Genomic DNA, 25,501 nt, shown 5'->3' with positions numbered 1-25,501 from the left:
AGCCAGGATGGTCTCGATCTCCTGACCTCGTGATCCGTCCGTCTCGGCCTCCCAAAGTGCTGGGATTACAGGCTTGAGCCACTGCGCCCGGCCTAGATTTCTATTTTTAATCAAAAGCTCCCCATATTCTTCTGATTATAGCCAGGTTTGGGAATGACTTTTCTGCAAGATATAAGTCCAGAGGCCTTAATAATAACTATCATCTGTAGCACAATCACTGTAACAACTGTCATTTATTGTACTTACTGTATGTGACGTGCCAAACCCTTTATATTGTTTTATATATACCTTACAACATTTTCCCAATCTAAGGCTCAAAGGTTATGTAATTTACCCAGCAGAATACAATTCTCAGAAAGGTTGTGTAATTTACCCACCAGAACACAAATAAGTTACAGTGGATACTGGAATTTAGATTTCTAGCTAGCTGCGCATATACTGCCTTATGAATCTTTTATATACTTAAGGGGCTATCATTTTAGCACTTCCTTGGTTTGACCTTTTCCTACTTATAATGAGTAATGTTCAGTATTCCTTTTTTTTTTTTTGGAAAGAGTCTCGCTCTGTCACCCATGCTGGAGTGCAGTGGCGTGATCTCGGCTCGCTGTTGCAACCACCACCTCCTGGGTTCAAACAATTCTCATTCTCTCCTGGGTTCAGCTACTGGCCTCCCCAGTAACTGGGATTACAGGCGTGTGCCACCACACCTAGCTAATTTTTTTGTATTTTTGTAGGGATGGGGTTTTGTCATGTTGACCAAGCTGGTCTCAGACTCCTGAGCTCAGGTGATCTGCCTGCCTCAGCCTCCCAAAGTTCTGAGATTACAGGAGTGAGCCACTGCACTCGGTCAGTATTAGTATTCTTGCTTCTGCTTATGATGTTTGTACCTGCCTTGAAGTCCTATCATATGTTAAGGAAGGTCCATATCAAAACTACCCATTCTGAGAAGCTTTTACCAATCGTGACATGATGAGTAACTTGGGATATTGATCATTTCACATTTGGTAGTGTATCGGTGCTTTTGAACTCTTTGAAATAAGACACTACCAGTTAAAGTTGTAGTATTGACATTAAGTTCATTACATCAGTAATATATTGATAATTATATTACTGTAACATTGATGTTAACTATTGGTAGTATTGCTGTTAAGTCATTAGTTTAGAACTTCAGCAATCAAGTTCTTTCATTTAACAAGTATGTGTTTTGTACCTGCTGTGTGCTGGTCACTGGGGAAACTTAAAAGTTGGAGAGTATTTTCTTTCATGCTTTTTCTGTAAACTTTAAAAAAAAAGCTGTAATGATAGTGGCACAACGTTTCATTTCTCTTTGGTAAATACTTGGGGTAAGTAATATAGTAGGTGTATGTTTAATTTTTACATTGCAAAATTATTTTACAATATATTATTAACATTTTACATTTTCACCCCCGGTGAATAAGAATTCAAGTTGTTCCACGTGCTCACCAACACTTGGAGTGGTCACTGCTTTTAATTTTACTCATTCTTATAGATTTGTAGTGATAACTTACTGTAATTTTAATTTGTATTTTCCTAATGACCAATGATGTTGAGGATCTCCTGTGCTTATTTGCCATCTGTTTGTCACCTTTGGTGGTCCGTTGAAATCTTTGGTCCATTTTTAAATTGGGTTATTTGTCTTAATGAATTGTAAGGGTTCTTTTTATATTTTAGGTACTAGTTTTTTGTTGGACTGTACAATTTCTCATTATACTTTTACCCACTAACTTTAGTATCTTGTCAATGATTCTTGCCTATGGCAGTTTTACTGTGCTGTTTGTGTTACTGGTGATTTTCTTCTTACATCATGCTACATTTTAAAGCTGGGATTCTATTGTGGTAAGGAAGAGCTGTTTTATTTATTCATCAGTTCAGTTATATATTAATTTTTTCATTGTTTTATTGTTCAATTGTCCATTGAGAGTCCTTTCAGGTAGCTCTCGTTTACCCTTTCAGTATGTCCCCATCATTTTTAGGGGTACTTCTTTACTTTCTAGTTTATCTTGTATTTTTTCTGCCTAAGCCTTGGAAGCAATCACTGTCCAAGGAGTCCAGCAACCTTTTTTTGAGAATAATAATTAGAAAACAAGATCTGGGTGCCAGAGGTGCTCATTGCTATTGAAGTGTCCCTGCTTCTAGTAGATGTTTTGAGCAGACAGAGGTAGGCAGTGTATGAATTTATATATATACATCTGTATTTCTGTGTATGTGTATAAAAATATATGCATATGTATACTAAAAGCCATGAATTTATACTGGTACATGGATTCCAGTCTATTAATGCAGAGTTCATTCTAGCCTTTCTCTTTTCCTTGTAACTCCTTTCTTCAACATTGAGAAACCTGGCTTTCATCTGCAATTTATTTACATACTTGGAAAAATCTATTGTACACATAGCTGTAACTTCGGAACTATGTAATATGCTTACTTGCTAGAGTATAATATTTGTGTGTGCTTTTTTGTCTTTAGCTTTATGCAATACCAATACTGTTAGTATACTATACTAATATCTTACACTAATCAAAATACTTTTTTCCAAAGTTAGTTATGTTCTTTTCTGCTCCATCCCCTTCAGTGTCTTCATGTTATTCTTCTGAAATAGTTAGTTTTATTTGTTACTATTTCTTTTCACATCCTGACTGATTTTGTTTTTTTAATGGGGATACATGGAAAATTACCATGATGTTAATAGACTTAGTATTCCTCCCACCTTTCTTTTACCCTGTTCTCATTCTACTTTTTTTCTACCACTTCCCCACACATTGATAGAGGTGATGGATCTCATGAGTTTCTGATTGATTTTTTTTTTTTTTTTTTTTTTTTTTTGGAGTCTTGCTCTGTCAGCCAGGCTAGAGTGCAGTGGCCGGATCTCAGCTCACTGCAAGCTCCGCCTCCCGGGTTCACGCCATTCTCCAGCCTCAGCCTCCCGAGTAGCTGGGACTACAGGCGCCCGCCACCTCGCCCGGCTAGTTTTTTGTATTTCTTAATAGAGACGGGGTTTCACCGTGTTAGCCAGGATGGTCTCGATCTCCTGACCTCGTGATCCGCCCGTCTCGGCCTCCCAAAGTGCTGGGATTACAGGCTTGAGCCACCGCGCCCGGCCTCTGATTGATTTTTTGTGAGTATTTTTTTGCACATATGAGAAGATACGTGTGAGAAAGGAGATGTAACAATTTATATGTGAAAGGTAGTGTACAGTACGTGCTTGTTTTTATCACAGATTTATTGAGATAATTTGCATGCCGTAAAATATACCCCTTGAAAGTGTGTAATTTTGTGGGTTTTCGTGTATTCAGGGTTGTGCAACCATTGTCACTGTCTACTTTTAGGACATTTTCATCAGGCCCAAATGAAACCTTGGAGCCATTAATGATCAGTCCCCATCCCTCCTCTTCTCTTGTCCTGGCAACCACTAATTTACTTTCCATTTTTATGGATTTGTCTGTCTTGGACATTTTATATAACTGGAATCATATAATGTGACTTTTGTGACTGGCATATTTCACTTAGCAGTGTTTTCAAGTTTTGTCTGTGTTGTAGCATGTCTCAGTAGTACTTCATTCCATTTTATTGCTGGATATTATTCTGTTGTATATATACTACCATATTTCATTTATCCATTCATTAGTTGATATTTGGGTTGTTTCTACTTTTTTACTATTATGGATAATGCTGCTGTGAATGTTTTGAGTACAAGCTTTTGTGTGGACCTATAGTTTTCAATTCTCTTGGATATATACCTAAGGATAGAATTGCTGGATCATAGTGTAACTCTAGTTTAACTCTATGAAGAACTGCCAAACTGCTGAAGCAGCTGCCCTATTTTGCATTTCTACCAGCAGTGTATGAGAGTTCCAATTTTTCCACATTCTTGTCCACACTTGTTATTGCCTGTCTTTTAAAATGATCCTACTCGGTGTGAGCTGGTATCATTGTGGTTTTAATTTGCATTTCCCTAATGATGTTGAACATCTTTTCATGTGCTTATTGGCAGTTTGTACACCTTCTTTGCAGGAATGTCTGTTAAAATACTTTGCTGAGTTTTTAATGAAGTTGTCTTATTACTGTTCAGTTGTAAGAATTCTTTGTAGATTCTGGATATAAGTGCTTTATCATATAGAAGGCTTGCAGGTAGTTCCTACAATTCCACAGGTGTTTTTTTTCACTTTCCTGATAGTGTTCTGTGAAGTATAGGCATTTTTAATTTTGATGAAGTCCAGTTTATCTACTTACTGCATGTGCTTTTCATGTCATAGTCAAGAAAGCATTTGTAATCCAAGGTCATGAAAATTTACCCCTATGTTTTCTAAGAGCTTTATAGTTTTAGACCTTTATGTTTCACTTGTTGATCCATTTTGAGTTAACTTTTGTGTATGGTGTGAGATAGGAATCATTCTTTTGTATGTGGCTATCCAGTAGTTTCACTACTTATTGTTGAAAAAACTAGTCTTTTTCCGTTGTGTCGTCTTGACAACTTTCTGTGAAAACAATTGGCTATAGATGTAAGGGTTTTTTTGTGGATTCTCATTTGTTTCTTATTGATCTGTATACTCTTAAGGGCAGTACCACACTGTTTTGATGACTAACTTTGCAGTAAGTTTTGAAATTAGGGAGTGTGAGTCTTTCAACTTTGTTCTGTTTCAAAATTGTTTTGGTTATCCTGGTTCCCTTGAATGTCCATCTGAACTATATGGTTAGTTTGCTAATTTCTACAAGTAGGCCAGCAAGGATATTGATAGCCATGGTGTTGAACTTGTATATCAATTTGAAGAGTATTGCCGTCTTAACAGTATTAAGTCTTCCACTCCATTAACACAAAATATCTTCTGTTTATTTAGGTCTTCAGTTTTTGTGAACAACATTTTTATAGTTCTCATGTGTAAGACTTACATTTCCTTTTGTTAAATTTATTTATAGGTATTTTGTTCTTGATGCTATCGCAAATGGAATTTTTTCTTAATTTTTTTATAGAAATGCAATTGATTTTTGTATATTGATCTTGTATCATGCAACTTTATTAGTTCCTGTAGTTTTTTTTGTGTGTGTGTGGATTCTTTTGGATTTTTTATTTATAAGATCATATCACCTGCAAATACTACTTACATTACTTTACAATCTAGATGCACTCTATTTCTTTATTTTACCAAATGCCTTTTCTGGAAATTCCAGAACTGTGTTGATTAGAAGTGGCAATGATAGACATCTTTTGTCTTGTTCTTGATTTTAGAGTGAAAGCATTCAGTCTTTCATCATTACGGGTTTTCTGAGATGTGCTTTATGAGGTTGAGGTTCCCTTGTATGTCTAGTGTGTTAAGTGTGTTTATCGTTGAAAGATTGTTGAATTTTTATCAATTGTGTTTTCTGTGTCTACTGAGATGATTATGTGTTTGTTGTGTGTGGGTTTTAATTTAGTGTATTACATTGATTTTCATATGTAAAACCAACATATTCATTCTGGGATATATCCCATTGGTTATGGTGTATAATCCCTTTTTATTGCTGGATTTGGTTTGCTAGTACTTTGTTGATTTTTTTTGCATCCAGGTAAGATGTTGGTTGGTTGTTTTTACTTGATGTGTTTGGTTTTGGTATCAGAGTAAAACTGGCCTCATAAAATGAGTTGGGAAGTATTTCATCCTCTTCTATTTCTTCGACTAGTTTTTGAAGGATTGTACAACCTTTAAACATTTGGTAGAATTTACCAGTGAAGACAACTGGGCATGGGCTTTGTGGAAAGTTGTGTTTTTGCTTTTTTGGGGGGTGTGTGTATTAGTTATTTTTTATTACTAATCTGTTATAGGACTATTCAGATTTTGTTTCTTCTTAAGTCAATTTTGGTAGCTTATGTCTTTCTAGAGATTTTTCCATTTCCTCTAGGTTATAATCTGATTTGTTGTCAGCATGGAATTAATTGTTCATAAGTTCCTTTTTATTTCTGAAAGATTGGTAGTGATTTCCCTTCTTTCATTTCTGATTTCAGTAATTTGAGTGTTCTTTTTTTTTTTTTTTTTTCTTGGTCAGTGTAGCTAAGGTTTTGTCAATTTTGTTGATCTTTTCAGTGAACCAACTATGATTTCATTAATGTTTCTATTGTGTATTTCATTTATTTCTGCTCAAATAATCATTTCCTTATTTTGTTTTCTCTGTTCTGGGTTTAATTTGTTCTTTTTCTAGTTTCTTGAGATGGAAGGTTATGATATGAAATCTTTCTTTTTAATATAGGCATTTACAGCTGTAAATTTCCTTCTAAGCACTGATTTAGCTGCATTCAATACATTTTGGTATGTTGTGTTTTTTGGTTTCCTTCGTCTCAAAGTATTTTCCAGTATCCCTTGTGGTTTAGTTTTTGACCTATTGATAATTAAAGAGTATAGTGTTTAATTTTAACAAACGTGTGAATTTTCCAAATTTCTCTCTGCAGTTGATTTCTGACTTCATTCTGTAGTGGATGAAGAATATACTTTGTATGATTTTCAACCCATTTAAATTGAGACTTGTTTTGTGATCTGTTCTGGAGAATATTCCATGTGCACTTGAGAAGAATGTGTTTTGCTGTTTTTGGGTGGAATGTTGTATAGCTATGTGTTAGGTCTAGTTGTTTTGTAGTGTTGTTGAGTCTTCTGCTTCTTTATCATCTGTCTAGTTGTTTTACCCATTATTGAAAGTAGGGTGTTGAAGGTCAGCTATTACTGTTCAATTGTTTTATTTCTACCTTTCATTTTCTTAGCTTTGTGCAATTTGGGGACTCCTTTTTTAGATACATATATGCTTAATATTGTTCTATCTTCTCAATGGATTGGTCCTTCAATCAGTATAAAATATCCTTCTTTGTGGTAACAAGATTTGTCTTTTAAGTCTGTGTTTTCTGATATTAGTGTAGCTACTTCAGCTCTCTCTCGTTGTTTTCTGTCCTTTTTTTCCAACCTGTTTGTGTTTGTGATTCTAAAACGTGTCTCAGGTAGGCACCATATAGTTGGGTCTTACTTTTAAAAATCCACGTAGCCATTCTTTACCTTTTGTTTGGAGTCCTGTTATACCTGAAACAGCAAAATGCATTAATCTAGTTACATTTAATCTAAGTAGTGATATGATTTACACCTGTGATTTTGCTGTTTTCTACATCTCTTTTAAGACAGGGTCTCACTCTGTCAATCAGGCTGGAGTACAGTGGCACCATCATAGCTCACTTGGTTGACAGTCTTTTTCTTTCAGCATTTGGAATATGTTATCCTTTTGCTTTCCGGCCTCCATGGTTTCTGATAGGATGTCAGCTATTATTCTTATTTACAGTCTCTTATACATATAGTTGCTTCTCATAAGCTGCTTTCAGTATTCTATGTTTTTGGTTTTTGACAGTTTGATTATGATGTGCGGGTCTCTTTGATTTTGTCTTATTCAGTTTGTTGAGCTTTTGATGTTGAGACTAATGTTTTTCTTCAGATTTGGGAAGTTTTCAGTTCTGTTTCTTCAGATATACATTCTGCCCCTTCCGTCCTACACCCACCCCTTTTTTCCTTCCCTCCCCTACTTCATGTTTGATTTTGTTCTGTAGGTCTCTGGCTCTGTTCAGTTTTCTTTCTTTACTTAAATTGGTTAATGATATTTAACCCGTTTTCAGGTTTGATGATTCTTTTTTCTGCAAGCTCCAATCTTTTGTTGAGCTTCTCTAGTGAATACTTTCATTTCATTTATTATATTTTTCAACTCCAGGATTTAAAAAAATTTTTTGATATTCTCTATTTGATGAACATTGTTTTCATACTTGATAGTTTATTAGACTTTTCTTTAGTTCTTTGAATATATCTAAAATAGCAGGTTTAAAGTATTTGTTTAATGTCTGGGCTTTCTCAAGGACTGTTGCTTTTTTCTCCTGTATGTGGGCCATGCACTTTTGAGTTTTTTTTGCAAGGCTCATAATTTTCTCTTGAATACTAGACATTTTAAATATTTCAAATAATACAGTGTGGCAGCTCTGGAAATCAGATTCTCCCTTCCCTGCAGGGTTTGTTGTTGTTGCTCTTTGTTACTCTTTGTTATTTGCTTAGTTGCTTTTTGAACTAATTCTGTGAAGTTAATTTTTGCCATATGTTGTCACTGAAGTCTCTGCTTGGTTATCTTAGTAGTCACTTGTGAGTAGGCCTTTAGGAACTACCAGATACATCAAATAATGATAGCGCTTTGAAAGCAAGGCTTTGAAGGCATTCCATGATTGTTCTGTTTTTTTTCCAGTTGCCACTAGTCTGCTAGTTTTTACTGTGATGGTGTGCTGTTGGTTTTCAAGGCTAGTGTAGAGGTAGAGAGATGAGAATGGGCAAGTTAAAATGCAAGAGCTGCTGTTTTTACCAAGGCTCAGTCCCTTTTCTTGAATAAGCATTACATGGAGACCTGCAAGCTTTTATTTAATTTCCAGAATTTTAAGTAAGTTGAGTTGAACAGTTTGTGTCAGTTTTCTCCTTGCTTTTAATGCAGCAGAATTTTCTCGAGTATTTACTCCACCAAGTTCTTTGATGTTCTCCTGTGACAAGTGTTTAAGAATGTTTTTCTAGTCAATATATCATTATTTGTCCATGCATATTTTTCTAAAATCTTACTTTTAATGGCTGCCTAGTATTTTAATACGTGGAGGTACTGTAATATAATTTTAGTTTTACTTGTCTTTAGAACTCATCAAAAATTGTTACAATTTTTTACTATTATGAGCAGTGCTTTGTTGAATATTCTTTTATCTTAATCATGTATGATTCTCAAGACTATCCATTTCTGGAAGTGGAATTTGTTGGATTTAAGAGAATAAAAGCTTCAGTGTTTGGTCCACATGGTTAAATTGCTCTTTAGGTAAGTGGTTTAAGTTTATATTCCAAGTCTTGTAGGAGAGTGTTTCTTTTTCCACATCATCACCCAGTACTGGGCACTAATACCCACTTTATTAATTTTATTTTTATTTTGAAATGGAGTCAAAATCTCACTCTATCACCCAGGCTGGAGTGCAGTGGCACGATCTCAGCTCACTGCAGCCTCCACCTCGGGGGTTTAGATGATTCTCCTGCCTCAGCCTCCTGAGTAGCTGGGATTACAGTTGCGTGCCACCATGCCCGGCTAATTTTTGTATTTTTAGTAGAGACGGGGTTTCACCATGTTGGCCAGGATGGTCTCAAACTCCTGACTGACCTCAGATGATCCACCTGCCTCTTGGCCTCCCAAAGTGCTGGGATTACAGGCATGAGCTACCATGCCTGGCCTCATTTTATTTTTTTAATTTTTGGAGACAGCATCTCGCTCTGTTGCCCAGGCTGGAGTGCTGTAGCACTGTCCTGGCTCACTGCAACCTCTGCCTCCCAGGTTCAACCAATTCTTGTGCCTCAGCTTCCTGAGGAGCTGGGACTACCCGGCTAATTTTTTGTACTTTAGTAGAGACAGGATTTCACCATGTTGCTCAGGGTAGTCTTGAACTCCTGAGCTCAGGCAGTCCTCCCGCATCAGCCTCCCAAAGTGCTAGGATTACAGGAGTGAGCCAGCACACTCAGCCTAATATTCATTTTATTTTATTTTATTTTTTTAAGAGATGGGATTCTATCTAGAGGTGATGGGAGACAGTGACAGATCATCAGGCATTAGATTCTCATAAGGATTGTGCACCCTAGATCCCTTCAATGAACAGTTCACAATAGGGTTCACTCTCCAATGAGAATTTAATGCCGCCGCTGATCTGACAGGTGCCAGAGCTCAGGCGGTAATACAAGAGGCTGGAGATATAGATAAAGCTTCACTTGACTTGCCCGCCACTTATCTCTTCTTGTGCAGCCCAGTTCCTAACAAGCCACGGACTGCTACCAGTTGAGGTAGCAGTTGGGGACCCCTGTAGTAGGATATTTATAATTACATATGTGGTTACCTAATATTTCCATAATACAGCACTGGTCTAGACTGTAGGCCATTCTCCGTTAAAAAGAACCCTGCTTCCTTACAATTTTACTGTTTAGCAGCAGTGTTTTCTACCCCTTCTTAAAATTTTCAGCTACCACACCCCTGTTTTGTTCTAATATTAAAGATGACATCTAACACTCAATTTTTCTTTTCTGCTCTAAGCTCCATCATCATTCTGGGACATTTTTAGGCCCATGTGTAAGACACATTCAATAAGTTAGCTTCAGTTTCTTGACTATTCTTGAGACATCCTTTTTTTTCTCTCTCTGTCTCATCTGAGAGCCATCCTTTTAATAGCCCTGTGGGGGAATGAGTGAGAAGAAAAAAATTTAAAAATAAAGAAAAAATTAAAAAAAAAGAAGTAATAATCCTGTGGGGCTATCATCTGCAACTTACATTCCACTTCTAAAATCTTAATTGTATAGCCCATTCTAACCACAACTTACATATGCTTATTTATTTTTTTGAGATGGAGTTTCGCTCTTGTTGCCCAGGCTGGAGGACAATGGCGTGGTCTTGGCTCACTGCAATCTCCGCCTCCCAGGTTCGAGGGATTCTCCTGCTTCAGCCTCCCAAGTAGCTGGGATTTCAGGCATGTCCCACCACGACTGGCTAATTTTGTGTTTTTAGTAGACGTAGGGTTTCTCCATGTTGGTCAGGCTGATCTCGAACTCCTGACCTCAGGTGATCTGCCCACCTCGGCCTCCCAAAGTGCTGGGATTACAGGCACAAGCCGCCGCGCCCAGCAACTTATTTTTTTTAGTGTCTTCTTCACTTCCTGCCTTCCATCCTTGTTCCTCTCCATTTTCATTCACTGAATTGCTTCAACTGTATTTGTCAGCTCTCTTGATCTTGTACTTTTGTGTACCCTTCCTGCAAAGCAAGTTTCAAATGACTCCTACAGCCAATTTTATTTTACTCAAGTTATGGATTGCTGCTGGAGGAAAAGATCACATGGCTTCAGGGATACAGTCAAAGATTTGTGGTCTTCAGCCTTAACTAGGTGGACAAAATTGCTTGGATGGCTGCTATGTATTCCTAGTCTCTCTCTCTATTCTTAGGTTGCTGTTTCACATCTTTACCTCTTAAAATCCCCTACTTTCTTTTCTTTTTTTGGAATTTTCAAGTTGTTTTATCTTTGGTACTTAGGGAAAATCCTGTCCATCATTCCATGAATGTTATCTGTGTCCTACTTAACTTTGTCTACTACTTGGTGTTTTATATTACCATTCACACAAGTAGAACTATCTGCCTTTTTTTTTTTTAAGTGCTTAAAACTCTTGACCTTGTATTTTCTGGCTTCTATCCTATTGTTCTTCTCTTCAAAGATAAGCATTAAAAAATAATTGCTTATACTCACTTCCTGTAGTTTTTTTTTCTGCTTATTTATTTCCAGTCTGCCTTCTTCCCCTATCTTTCCATTGATACAGCTTTGACAGTGGTTTCCAGTAACCATAAGTAGATTTTTCTGTATCCTTTGATTGACCGCTCCAGAGCATTTCGTGTAGTTAACCACTTCTTGAGGGGGCTGCTGCAGTTGACCTCATTTGAAATGCTTCTGTGAGCTCTTTGATTCTTTTCTCTCAGCTTTTCCTAGATTTGTTTAGGTGATTATGATGGGATGTTGGTGTTGCTTCTTGGCCTGCTTCCTACTCTGTATGCTGTATTTGGATTCATATCCATGGCCTTGATACCATTTAAATGTTGATTACTTAAGATATTAATTATCTGTCTAACCTTGATGTTTCTAGCATTTCTAACCTTTATATATACAACTATCTACTAGACTTTATCTTCCCAAAGTCCAGTTAGCACCTTAACTCAGGTGATTTCTACTTTTAACAATGGGTACTCACCATTCATCTTAATTGCTCAAGCCTAAATTAAGAAATCCAAATTTTATCACCCTTCTGCAAGTTAGTTACAGAGATCTGTCATTTCATCTCTTTAATATCTAACCTAGCATTGTCCAATAGCAATTTGTTGCAAGCCACATATGTAATTAAGCTTTCATAATAGCCACATTTAAAAAGTAAAAATAAGCAGGTGAAACTAACTTTAGTTTTATAGTTTATGTAATTGGTATATCTAAAATTTTATTTCAACATGCAATCAGTATAAAATTATTAATAAGATGTTTTTGATTCTTATTCTCATACTGTCTTTAAAATATGATATTTTGTACTTACAGCACGTCTTAATTCAGACTAGCTACATTTCAAGTACTCAGTAGCCACATGTAGCTAGTGGCTACCTTAATGGCTAATAGAGTTCTAACCTATATTTCTCTTTATCCTTACTGCTTCTTTCTTGGTTCAAGTCTTTATTTTTCCCCTGGGCAGCTGGAGCAGCTCTTGGGATTACTACCATTTTCTCCTCCAGTTCATCGTGAATATTCTTGTCAGTAGTAATTTTCTAAAGTATGAATGTGACTCTGCATGTGAATTGATGTGATTGTGCATTCCTCTTTGTATCTTTAATGCTCTTCCTAAGCTTTCAAGATGAAGTCTAAGTTCCTAAGTATGGCCAACAAAGTCCTTCCTCATCTGGCTTTTGCTTAACTTTCCTAAACTGTAGCTCCTTGATCCTAAAAATGAGTTGTATTGAACTATTTGTAGTTCCTATAAGGAACCATACTCTCTTCTTGCTTTTGGGCCTTTGCAGTTAATAACTCAACTGACTGAGACCCATATTCTGCAGCTCCCACCCTCATCTCTCATCAAATTAAGGTCTACTAGTCAGCCCTTCAGTATCTAAAGGATCTGATCCCAAGATAGGATGAAACATCCTTCCTTGTTTGCTCTCATGTATCCTTCTGTGCTTTCCTATATGAGAGCATTTGTCACTGAATTATTTTAATTGTCCTCTAGCTTACCTCACCTCCCTATTAGATTCTTAGCTTCTTGAGCAGGGACCTTGTTTTTATTAGCTTTTATATTCCTAATTACTAGAACACACATACATGTCTGACTTATTGTAAGTATGTTGAATGAATGAGTGAAGGAATAAGGTAAGTCTAGGAAGTTAAGATAAGAGCAAAGAAAAATTGATTTAAATTTTAAGTTATCTCATTCTTGTATGTATTCATAGAGTTAAATATTAGAATCTTTTTAACAGATTAACTGAGAATCCAGAATAGGATTAAGAAAATAAAAGTTGGTTCTGTCAGTACCCATTTGTTCATATCAGTGAAAAGAAGAGAGCTGGGGGCATGCTAAATAGGTAATGAACCTTTAAAATAGTTGAGGGATGAGGAACATAAAAACTGATATTTAGGACATGCCTATGTAATCTTGTAATATTTCAGTTTTCATTTTATATTAAATCTAGAATCTAGGCATTTTTAGACCAGTTATACTTAAAATATTTAAAACATTTAAATGGCAAATGAAGTTCTTTAACTTTTCCCTTAGGCTGTATGAGAGATGGTAGGAATTTGACTAAGCAAGTACCAGACACTTACATCTGTGTATGATAGAAGGCTTTTGTTAGGAATACTAAGGAGTTGAGAAGTAAACTTCTGCATTAATATCTTTTCCTTTTGTAGTCTGTAGTTGTTTTTCATATTTAGAATTACATACACTTTAGGAGAAACATACTTCATAAAACAATATGCGCTATATATGTATATTTGTATATATATTTTATATATAAATATATATATTTGTGTATATATATTTTATATATTTTAAAATCCCAAGGGAGGCGGATTGAACTTGAAGTTATTTAGAAAAGATAAATGGTAATTTTTGAAATGTAAAGTTCCTAATGTAAACCTTGGATATTTGTAGCCTGATGTTTAAACTGCACATACTAAAAGGAGAAATAGAATTTGGGTGTATTAAGATAATTTGAGGTATATTAAGATAATTTGAGGTGTACATTATAATCCCTAATCATTTTAGTTTTTTATTAAACATCTCATTTTGTAATGATAGTGGGAAGTTGAAGGTTTATAGTTCCTTCTAGGATTGTGTTTTTCTTGAATTCTGATTTTTATTAGGCTTCCATTCTGTTACAACTCCCCTTGATCAATTTTTTGTTGTTACTAAAAAGCATATTTAATAGTTTTCAAAATAAGTTGCTGCTTTTTTCTATTGGAAAATTTTTATCTATTGGAAAATTTGTTGAAAATTAGTATTCAGAGCTTTAAAAATGGTAATGGGATTTTAGATAGCAAGATTTGGGTAACTTTGGAACAGGAACAAATGGCAAGAGAACGTAAATAATTCGAAGAGTTTCAATAATCTATCTCTTAGAACTTGTTTGAAACATAGTGTTACTTGAATACATTTGTGCTGAACTTATTTAACCTTAGAAGGAAGTTACTGGATATTGTATTTAAGTTGATTTTTTTCATCAAACAGTGGAGTTACTGTAGTTTGATTTTTCTTAACTATGCTTTTAACATACAGATTTAACATCTAAAAGATTTTGTAAAGCATATCTAGCAAATATGCTTTTAGAAAAGATTATTTGATAAATGTTGCTTCTTACATGACTAATGTTTGAAATCAAGGAATACTTTAAAGACCCAGAGGTATTTTTGTAGAAGCTTGGATGAATATACTTTTATTTATATGTACTTAAAAATACCACAATTGTATCGCTCACATCTATAATTAATATTTCCTTATCCAGAGATATTTCACACTGGCACTCTGAACATTTGTGCAGGAAAAGAATCAGTGGGTGGTTAAGTCTTTTGAATTACAGACTATGGTTGATTTTAGAATGTAGGGTATGGAAAAATTCTTATAAGATAGGAAAAGTCTATATGTTTTAATCAACCAGTATTTATTTATTTATTTATTTATTTATTTATTTATTTATTTATTTATTTATTTTGAGACAGTCTTGCTCTGTCGTCCAAGTTGGAGTGCAGTGGTGCTATCTTGGCTCACTGCAACCTTTGCCTCCCAGGTTCAAGCGATTCTCCTGCCTCAGCCTCCAGAGTAGCTGGGACAACAGGTGTGCGCCACCATGCCTGGCTAATTTTTGTATTTTTAGTAGAGACAGGGTTTCACTATGTTGGCCAGGCAGGTCTCGAACTCCTGACTTCAAGAGACCTACCCGCCTCGGCCTCCCAAAATGCTGGGATTACAGGCGAGACCACCATGCCTGGCCAAATTATTAGTATATTTTCTGAATAGTATTTGTGCTAGGTAGCTTCAGAGCCGTATTTTTGTATCTGATAGGATACTTTTATACGAATTTTGGGATGATTTGTTTTCAGCAGAGCCAAACCAATGTTTTATCTTTGTACAGCATTTCTTCCTCAGAAGATGTTTTCCTGAAAGGGTAGTCATTCAGATTTTTAAAATATGTACTGTGTGTCATCACCTTGCTAAGAACATAGAGATGAATATGACATGGTTCTCTCCCTCTGGGAAATCAGTCATATGGGGGAGCTGACAAAGTGTTTAAAATAATTTTATTAGAAAAGTTAAAGTTATTTATTATGATAATTACATGCAAATAATTGTCTACTGTAAATCATCCTAGTTACTCTTCTTTGTCACCATGTTACGGAGACTACTTTTATTTTTTAAGTTACCAGTGACCTTATTTCCAAATTTTATCAGTATGTTTGTTTCTATTATGGTATCTTTCTCTGTAGCATTCAGCATAGTTGAATGAATCCTCCATCCCTGAGATGATCTTGATTTTCTTCCTGTCTCCACTGGCTGATCTTTCCCTACCTAACCTCTCAATGTTAGAGTGCTCAGGGCTTTGTCTCGACCCCCCTTCCTTTTTTTTTTTTTTTTTTTTTAAAAAAAAAGACTGGAGTTTCTCTCTTGTTGCCCAGGCTGGAGTGCAGTGGCACGATCTTTCTGCCTCCCAGGTTCAAGCGATTCTTGTGCCTCAGCCTCGCGAGTAGCTGGGACTACAGGCATGCACCACCAAGTCCAGCCCATTTTTGTATTTTTAGTAGAGAAGGGGTTTCACCATGTTGGCCAAGATGTTCTCGATCTCCTGACCTTATGATCCACCCGCCTCGGTCTCCCAAAGGGCTGGGATTACAGGCATAAGCCACTGTGCCCGGCCGACCCCCTTCTTATTATCTTCTTTCGTCTGTCTTTGGGAATCCAATCCTTTTTCAATAGTATCTGTATGGCGATGATTCCTAAATCTATATTTTCAGCACCAACCAACCATGAGATTTCTCACTCTGTTGCCCAGGCTGGAGTGTAGTGCCATGATCACAGCTCACTGAGGCCTTAACCTCCTGGGCTAAAGCAGTCCTCTCGCCTTGGCCTCCCAAAGTTTGGAATTACAAGCATGAACCACTCTGGATGGCCGAGAACTATCTTTAAAACAATAATCAGGTCACTTGCCTGTGAAAAATCCTCTAGTGGCTTCTTATCATGCCTAAAATAACATCCATATACTTCCTACTTTGGCTAAGTCCCAAATGATCTGGCCCCTACTTCCCTCCCTGACCTCATTTCCTGTCACTCATCCCCTTGTCCACTACTTCACTTTGTTATAGTTAACGGAACTTCTTTTTTTTTTTTTGGAGACAAAGTCTCGCTCTGTCGCCCAGGCTCGAGTGCAGTGGCACAATCTCGGCTCACTGCAACTTCCACCCCGCAGGTTCAGGCCATTCTCCTGCCTCAGCTTCCTGAATAGCTGGGACTACAGGCATACACTGCCATGCCCTGCTAATTTTTTGTAGTTTTTAGTAGAGGTGGAGTTTCACTGTGTTGCCCAGGCTGATCTCACAAACTCCTGAGCTCAGGCAATCCGCCTACCTTGGCTTTCTTTTTACTCTTGGAAATACCAAGTTCATCCCCACTTTAGGGCCCACCCCTTTGCCTGGAATGGTTTCCCGCTTTTCACAATTTTAAAATAGTACTGTGTGCCAAAGACTGTTCTCGTTGCTGAGGATAAAGCAGTGAATAAGAGACAAGGGCAGACCCTGAGGCATTTTTGTTTTACCTCTTATCTGATGGGTTCCTTGAAGGTGCAGTCTAAAAATCTGTATTCTTTGAAACTACTTCAGCTTGCTCTCAGTAGCTTCCTTTTTTAATGTACAATTTATGTAATTCATTCAATCTCTGCCTTGATGGAGCATACATTGCGGGCAGGATGGAGGTCACAGTAAACAAGATGGGTAAAATGTGTGTTGGATGGTGGCAAGAGCTAAGGAGAAGCATACAGCAAGCAGCAATGTGCTGAGGAGTGGGGTCGTAATTTTAAATAAGGTGATTAGGGCAGGCCTTTTTGAAGGTGACATTTGAGTAATAAAAATAATCTGTGGCTGGGGCTCGGTGACTTACGCCTGTCATCCCAGCACTTTGGGAGGCCAAGGCGGGTGGATCATGAGGTCAGGAGTTCAAGACCAGTCTGGCCAAGATGGTGAAACTCCATCTCTACTAAAAATACAAAAATACAAAAATTAGCCAGGTGTGGTGGCACATGCCTGTAATCCCAGCTAGTTGGGAGGCTGAGGCAGGGAATTGCTTGAACCTGGAAGGCAGAGGTTGCAGTGAGCTGAGATCACGCCACTGCCTGCCAGCCTGGGTGACAGTGAAATTCCGTCTCAAAAAAAACCAAAACTATTCCAAATAAAAAAAGCAACAAGTACAAAAGCCATGAAATGAAAGTATGCAGTGTATGTTTGGGGAGTAGTTAGGGATTCAGTGCTGGGGAAAGCGACGTGAGCATGGGGAGGAAGAGTAGCAGGAGATGAGACCAGAAGTAAGAGTAGAGCCAGATCTTGCTAGACTTTGTTGGCTAGCGGCTTTCAGCATTCGTGCACGTTGGAACTACATGAGGAGCTTTAAAAAATACTCATGGATGGGTCTCACTTGCAGAGATTAATTTAATTGATCTGGAGGTGCAGCTGGGACATTCGGATTTTATAAAAGCTCCCCCAAGTGATTCTAAGATGCTGTTAAGGTGGAAAAACACTGTAGACCATTATTGGGACTTCGGCTTTTACTTTTGGGGAGGTTTGGAAGTCATTGGATGGTTTTGTCATGGAATAATTTTGTAATTAACTTTAAAACTGGAGTTTTGTTTATGCTTTTAATTAACTATAAAACTGACTCCAATTGTTTGAAGTGGTTTGTGATATAACTCAGATTTGTCTCAGTATAAAAAGATACACTTTTCACAGTTTGGCCAAGGATTATCTATTTTATTTTCTATACTATTAGTTGCCTTTCAGTTTTCACAGTTCACATTTGTCTCCTCTTCCCATCTGTTTCTGCTTATCATCTTTAGTGTCCTTCCTTTTCCTGTATCTAACTGTCTACATTTCTTTAAATTCTGGACTTCAGTTTAATTAATAGAACTTGAAATACAGCATTGTATAAAAATATTTTAACCAAAACATTTGCATTTGTCTTATCTGAGCTGTCTTAATCCAGTGACTGACAAAGCAAAGTTGCGTGAAATTAACATTTTTTTCCTTCTTGTAATGTAAAACTTGGTTCCTGTATACCTTCCTGGAACTTTATACTTTTATATCTTTTCTACCATTTCTGTAAAACCTCAACTGCAGGGTGCAATAATGGACCTTATTTTCTATATTTCAGCAGGACAGCTGCTGAAAGTGGGTTTAAACTCACTGGCATTATATCCCACACAAAAAATACTACTTTTTGACATGTTTAGAAAAAAGTCTGCCTTTAATTTCTTTGTAATTTACCTCTAATTTGTTGAGTTACATGTAAGTAACTTTTTTTCCCCCCTGTCTTTTGCTGTGTTTCAATGGATTTGCCTCTCCTGTTTGGACCGAATATGTCATTACAATTCTTGGAATTCTTTGTTTACTGTGCCTCTGTGGATTTCTTCTGTTGGAATCTGGAACACTGGAATGATGGAAATGTGTTCTTTACAAAGTAGCTGTGAGTATACTACATAATTTATACAGAGATTTTTTTCAGTCTCAGTTAAATTTAACTTACAGTTGGATGAAATATGAGCCAAGGAAACCTTAGGTTTAATACATATTTCTAACTCCACTCATAGCAGACTTTCAAATATTTGACTTAAAGATATTAGATTCTGATTAGTCTCTTAATTATTATGTTTACAGTTAGCTCTTCATTTTAATGGGCTTAGTTTTTAAAATTTGGCTTAAGAATTAGTTTTATGAAATAAAAGCCAAAGATTATGGATGGAATGTTTATCTACATGACTAGTAAACATTGTAGACTTCTGTTCTTTGTTAAATCCAAATGTATTGCATTGATGTTTTGATCTCATGAGTGCTTTTTAAATGAGAATTAAACGTGGCAGAAACTTTTAAGAGAATGTGTGCCTCTTTTTGCTATTGTTTTTTATGTTGAGATAAGACTACCTCCAAAGTAAAATTAACCAATAAGACTCTGCTTATTCAGATAGTCTTAACTATGGACAATATTTCTCACATGTGGGTAAGTTAGAAGTCAGACTTATTTACTACACCAATTTGGAAGTAAATTTCTTTGAATTACTCATGAAACTATTGTTGAGGTCATCTAGGAATAAAAAACCAATAGAAAATGAAGTTATAATTTACTTTAAAACTTGGATAAACCTGAAGATAAAGGCAGCAGGATCATGTGAAACCTTGAAGTGACAAAATTGGACCTGGCATAACAGCGTGAATGATACTGTAGCTGGTTGGCACTGATCACAAGAGCCTTCAAGAATTTATTTTTAAAAATTGCTTTAAATTCAACACTTTGATTTCATTTCATGAATAAGAAGACAAATTTCAAGAATCTCATACCTGTGGTAATTAGTATGATCAAAGGAGATAATTAAAAAGGATTCTTAATATTGTATGAAGGGGATTTGAATTTTTTTGTTGTGAAAAATCCTGTGTTATTTTGCTTTTTTAGTTGGTTGGTCAATCATCTTGTTACTAACTGCTGTCAATTAAAATCTTTGCTCTGAGGCAGGTTTTCTAAATTTTTATTTCATTCCCTTGGATTTTTGTAATTAACCATTATATTGTCAGTCAACTCATGCTCAAATAATTTTGTCCATTTAAGAATTGATAGTTTTATTGATAATGCCATGGAATTAGTTTGATTTGCTGTGAATAATAGTATAGTTTTCTAAAATAGGTTCATGAAGGGAATTTGAAATGTGTGACAGAATAGTATTGTTGATACATGAATAACTTGGCCCTTTTTGCTTTTGTCAGCAACAGAAGAACCTTGAAGGCTATGTGGGATTTGCCAATCTCCCAAATCAAGTATACAGAAAATCAGTGAAGAGAGGTTTTGAATTCACGCTTATGGTAGTGGGTAAGATATGATTCCTTATTAAAATGGAACTTTGGTTTAAGTTTTAAACCGTTAGTCAACTCTGAATGAATTTAAGAAAATACTAGCACAGATATCTATAGTGATCATATCTTTGTTATATTTTCTCTTAGGTGCATACATTTTAAAATTTAACTCGGTGGCATAATGAGATTTATGTCGTCTTGCCTCTTTTTTAAAGGTAGAAACTAAAAGTTGAGAAATGGTGGGTGATAGTGTTGGAGTGGAACTCTAGAGAAGTTATTTTCAATTGGTAGTGCTACAAAAGAAAATAGCATCTGGTGGTTATTACTCCCGGATAGTTTTGTTTTCTGGTTTATGTGCTATAGTGGAGTATCATGTAAGCATTTAACTTAATGTGCTCTGAATTTTGAAAAGTAAGGTAGGATAGAGGATCATAATAATGTAGTTGATTACCCTTGGAATTCATTAATTGAATGTAAGCACTGGAATGAGTAAAATATGACTCTCCTCATCCTCTAATTCAGTTTCAGTTTTCTTTTGTGTTTCATTCCACGAACACCTTACCCTGCCTATATAGTCCATTTGAAAATACTGTTCAGGATAATTTTGACTGTAGGTTGGTAACATCATTATTATATATGAAGAAACATACTGTGCCTTTCCCATCTGTAAGATTAGTCATCTTCAATGACAATCTTATTCTTAAATGAGTACACAGTATTTTCACCTCATATAGGCTGACTTTAGAACCCAAGTTATGAATATTGTATAGTGTAACTTTGTTGTATTTCTCTTATTTGTTTTAAGAAGGTGAATTGCAGGTTAGTGGATTAGCTATCCTTAACAAAGAAAATTGAGTTGATGCTAGACTTTTTAGGTAGTATACACTTTTGTTAATTATATTTCAACTCTAATATTTTGATGCTGAATTAGGTTAATTGAACTAGCTGTGAAATACTCCTTTATTGGGAGGTAGAATATTTTATCTACTGACCGCAATATTTTACCTGTTGGTCAGTTTTTGGCTCTTTGGAAGTTGTATACATTGTAAGAGTTCACAGTTAAAACATGGTACAAAATTTGCAAATTTGATACTTTATAGCATTGGTTACCTTGTCTATGTATCTCTTGTTGAGTAGAAGTGTAGTATATCTAGCTTGCAAACTGCTGCTGTGGAATAGAGGTCCGTCTAGATAGAGGGATAAAATAATGCAGCGCATACCTTTTCTTCAGCAGGTTGGTAACATCATCATTATATGAGAAACACTGTCTCTTACCTCTACATGTGTAATATTAATAATCTTAAGTGACAAACTGTAGACAAATATAATTTTTTCACTTATGAGAAAACCTCCTAGGTCCATTAGGAGAACTGTAACAATTTAAAAAATTTTCCTTTGACATTAGAATTTTAGTTTAAAGAATAACTTTTCTAATCATATTTAGTAGGATAATGTCTGGTGATCAAGGCCAGAGAGTTGATTTAAAATCTCTGTGGCATTTTTCCAAATGAAAAAAATCAAATAGTCATCTGATGTTGATTTTTAGAGGAGATATTCAGTCTCTATAATTAATCCCTTTGTGAAATGCAGCTTTTCTTTTTTCTCTTCCTAATGATAAGACGTCAACTGAGGCCAAAAAAAAATAGGTGTTAATATCCTTATTTTCAAGTGTTAATATCTTTACTCTGTTTTCCCACTGAGCCTTGAACATTGTTTAATTAACTACATTTGAATAGATATGTTGAGTGCAGGTATTAAATATTTTCATCTATATAGGTGTAGTGCCTAATACGTAGTCACTTACTAAGTATCTAATCACTTAGTATCTAATATGTTGATTTATTTTTCAGATTTTAGGCTGACTCTAACAGCATCATTTGCAAATCATAGAAAGCTAAAACCAACCTTGCTTTAATATTCTTGACTTAAAAACTTTCAGCTATTCCTTATGAGCTAAATCCTCATTTTTGGGATCTAAACTCAGAATAAATTTGGCTCCCACATTACAACTGTTCGTTTACAACTTACACATTGATATCAACTGAGAATCTGTAACAGATTTTTTTATTGAACTCTTTGTACTTTATCGGAAAACCTTTAATAATCTTGCTTCATAAGCAATGTTTATTGAGTTCTTGCTTGAGTGACTTATTTGTATCAAAGAAGCATGCTGTGTATTCCCATATTTTCTCTCTTAAAGGAGCTTCTGATTTATATGACAAGATAAACCACATAAAAATGGGGTCAGTAGAATCATACAAAAGTTTAAGGGTATAGAGCCATAGAAATTTAAGGGTATAGGAGAGTTTGCCTTGGTTGGAGATTATTATTGCCTTCTTTTGAAAAGGGAGGCATTAGGACAAATTTTTGAAGGATAGAATTGGGGCCAAGATTGAGGAAGCATTCCTGTTGGGGGAAATAATAGCCATCATTTACATAACTTTTTTACGTGTGAGGCAATGTTTTAAGTACTTTATGGACATTATCTACTAACTCACAATTCTTACAACAGCCCTATGAAGTAGATATTGTTATCCCATTTTGGAGATGAAGAAACTGAGGCATAGAGAGATTAGGTTACTTGCCCATGGTTACATTGCTAGCAGATGGCAGAACCAAACCCATTCTACTGCTCAGTTAGTCTGGTGTGTTCTTAACCACCATGCAGAGGCTTATCTGGGGATACTGGGTATAGTGCAGTGTTTATAAGACTACATCCAATATGCCTTGAACTGAGATGAATTCAGTGAAAGAGAGGATGAATGAGAATGAGAACTAGAGAACTTAAATAGTACAAGTAATTTTTCCTGTTATTCCACTAGAATAAGCGTCTGGCCTTGAGTGGGTGTGAAATGGGGGAGGTGCATTTGCTATTTTCCTAGTCATTATCAGCTTCCACATAGTTTGATAGTGTGAACTTCTCAGTTTGCTGAATGTTATAGTCTAGTGACAACAGGGCACCTAAATACAAATCGATCACTTTTTATGTGCTCAAAGAAAGTTACCTATTTTAGTGGAGGAGGAAGATAGGTTGTTAGCTTATATGTAATTGTGCTTTATGGATGATATAAGGAATTTTTCAAGATTTTTTTCACAGCACACTGACTTTAGGATCTGACCCCTAAGATGTAACTTTATAATTAGAAATAAAGCTGGAAAGGTAGACTAGCCAGGATTTTGGAAACCCTGATTGGCAATTTGATGGGGAGATTAGAATTCTTGATTTTGAATCTTGAAAAATTTAGGCATATCAAATAATGAAGACATGTAGATCTCTATTCATTGAAGTTGTCTAACCTGTTTGGCTTAGAACTTGACTGTCATTAGTGTGCTCCCTAATTAGACTTAACTGTGATAGAGAATAAATTTTTAATTGTAATATCCTGTTTTTGCTAGAATTCTTCAAGGAGGCAGAACTCAGAAGACTGTAGTTTGCTTTATTTAACTTGAAATAGTTGTTAAAACAGGTGGTATTAAACCTATTATTCTGAATCCTAGGAAGATAGAATCCAAAATTCAGTCATTTCTGTAATCTTGAACTTTGCAAAATTTTTGTGATTACAGAATTTTAAAAATTTAATGATATGTCAATAATGTGTTTGACCTATGCCATATGTCTTTTAGTGGCAGATTGGCATTTCCATTTTTTTTTTTTTTAACAGCGGGAGAGAGCTTAGAACATGTTGGCTTAGCCATTTTTTGGGATTCAGAGTTTATCATAATTTTTTTTTTTTTTGTATATGCCTTATCAGAGAAAGTTTGCGAGTTATTTAGTTAGCGATAGTATATACGATGACTATCCTAGTTGTCATTTTCCTCCACTACCTGTTGATGTTTGAGTTGATAGAATAACATTTATATCAGTTTATCAGTTATTTGAAAAAATGGAAAGATAATATTGACTCAAAATTTTGTATCTAGGCTGTTGAGTATTTTGTGGTATTTTTAAGATATATTAGCTCCTTGAAATGCTTTGAGTTATGATTTTAAGGTTTTTCCTTGAGCTCCGTATTTTTATTTTGCTTTTATTAATAGAAGTAACTTAACCGATAATGACTTCACAACATTGGCAATATCCTAAAATCCATTGATTTATACACTTTAAAATGGTGAATTTTATCTTAGAAAAAGTAATTCAAAGAGAAAGTTTAGAAGAAAAAAAATCACGTAATTCCACATGTCCACTATTTTAATTTTGTACATTCCTTCTAGCTGTTAAATCTGATTATTTTTAAAGCACTTAAAAAATGAAGTTAATATATTTCATTGCAGAAATTGGAAAATGCAGAAGAGCAAAACGAAAATAAATATTGTCATCTGTCATCTATTGATCATAACTCTTAAGTATAGGAACATTTAGTATTCTTATGTGTATCTGTAATGTTCTATGATTGCCTTTTAAATGTGCAGTTAAATTGTGATTATCTTGTGATATCTTAACGTTCTTTCATAACCTATCTATTGGTCAAATTGTAGACTTTAATGGCCTGTACAGGTTGGCTATATCATTCTTGGTTGTATTGTCAGGATAGTTAAAATTGTTAGCTAGTATTAATACTATAATAACATGGTTATAGTTATACTTTTGCTTGAATTTTTAGTTATTTTCTAGAATAATAAAGCTTTGGAAGTTTGAATTGCTGTGTTAAGATTGATACATTGTTTTAAGGGTTTTGATACATAATACCAAATTGCTCTAAAACAGGTTGTGTACCATTTTGCACGCTCATCAAGTGTTGACAGCACCGTTTTCCCTGAATACTGCCAACACTGGATATTAATCTGATTCCTGAAACGTGGTATCTTATTTTTATCTGTATTTTATTTTTACTAGTTACTTGATTTATTTATTTTTCGAGACAGAGTCTTGCTTTGTTGTCCAGGCTGGAGTGCGGTGGTGCAATCTCAGCTCACTGCAACCTCCACCTCCCAGGTTCAGGCAGTTTTCCTGCTTCAGCCTCCCTGGGACTACAGGTGTGCACCACCACCCTCAGCTAATTTTATATTTTTAGTAGAGATAGGGTTTCACCGTCTTGGCCAGGCTGGTGTCGAACTCCTGACCTCAGGTGATCCACTCGCCTTGGCCTACCAAAGTGATGGGATTACAGGTGTGAGCCACCGTGGCTGGCCATTGCCAGTTATTTTTTATGTTTATTTATCTTTGATATTCTTTTATAAATGGTGTGTTCCAGTTTATTTTTAAAAACTTTTTTTTTCTTAAGTTTAGGTAGGTAGGTACTCTGAGGGCATTATTATTATGTTGTTGTTGGTAGGCATTGACACTTTTTTCCAGAATTTTTTGTGTGTTGTGTTTTCTATTAGCTT

General features: G+C 35.6%; 1 protein-coding gene across 4 annotated transcripts in view; it reads left to right on the top strand.

Annotated features, from left to right (window-relative positions):
- Nucleotides 1-25,501, top strand: part of SEPT7 (septin 7) — a 107,518-nt gene that overhangs the window by 14,299 nt on the left and 67,718 nt on the right. For 2 of the 4 annotated variants that reach the window (XM_011973018.1, XM_011973011.1), the window contains exons 2-3: nt 18,796-18,800; nt 20,090-20,192. The exons of 1 other annotated variant lie outside the window; for it this stretch is intronic. In XM_011973018.1, the coding sequence (XP_011828408.1) occupies nt 18,796-18,800; nt 20,090-20,192 (108 nt within the window). The remainder of the gene's footprint in view (nt 1-18,795; nt 18,801-20,089; nt 20,193-25,501) is intronic. One more of the 4 variants, XM_011973025.1, reaches the window with a different exon arrangement.

The sequence above is a fragment of the Mandrillus leucophaeus genome, unplaced genomic scaffold (genome assembly GCF_000951045.1).
Source record: "Mandrillus leucophaeus isolate KB7577 unplaced genomic scaffold, Mleu.le_1.0 Scaffold100, whole genome shotgun sequence".
Classification (NCBI taxonomy): Eukaryota; Metazoa; Chordata; class Mammalia; order Primates; family Cercopithecidae; genus Mandrillus; species Mandrillus leucophaeus.
Note: the sequence above shows the minus strand (reverse complement) of the source record. Positions and strands in the feature narration are given on the sequence as shown.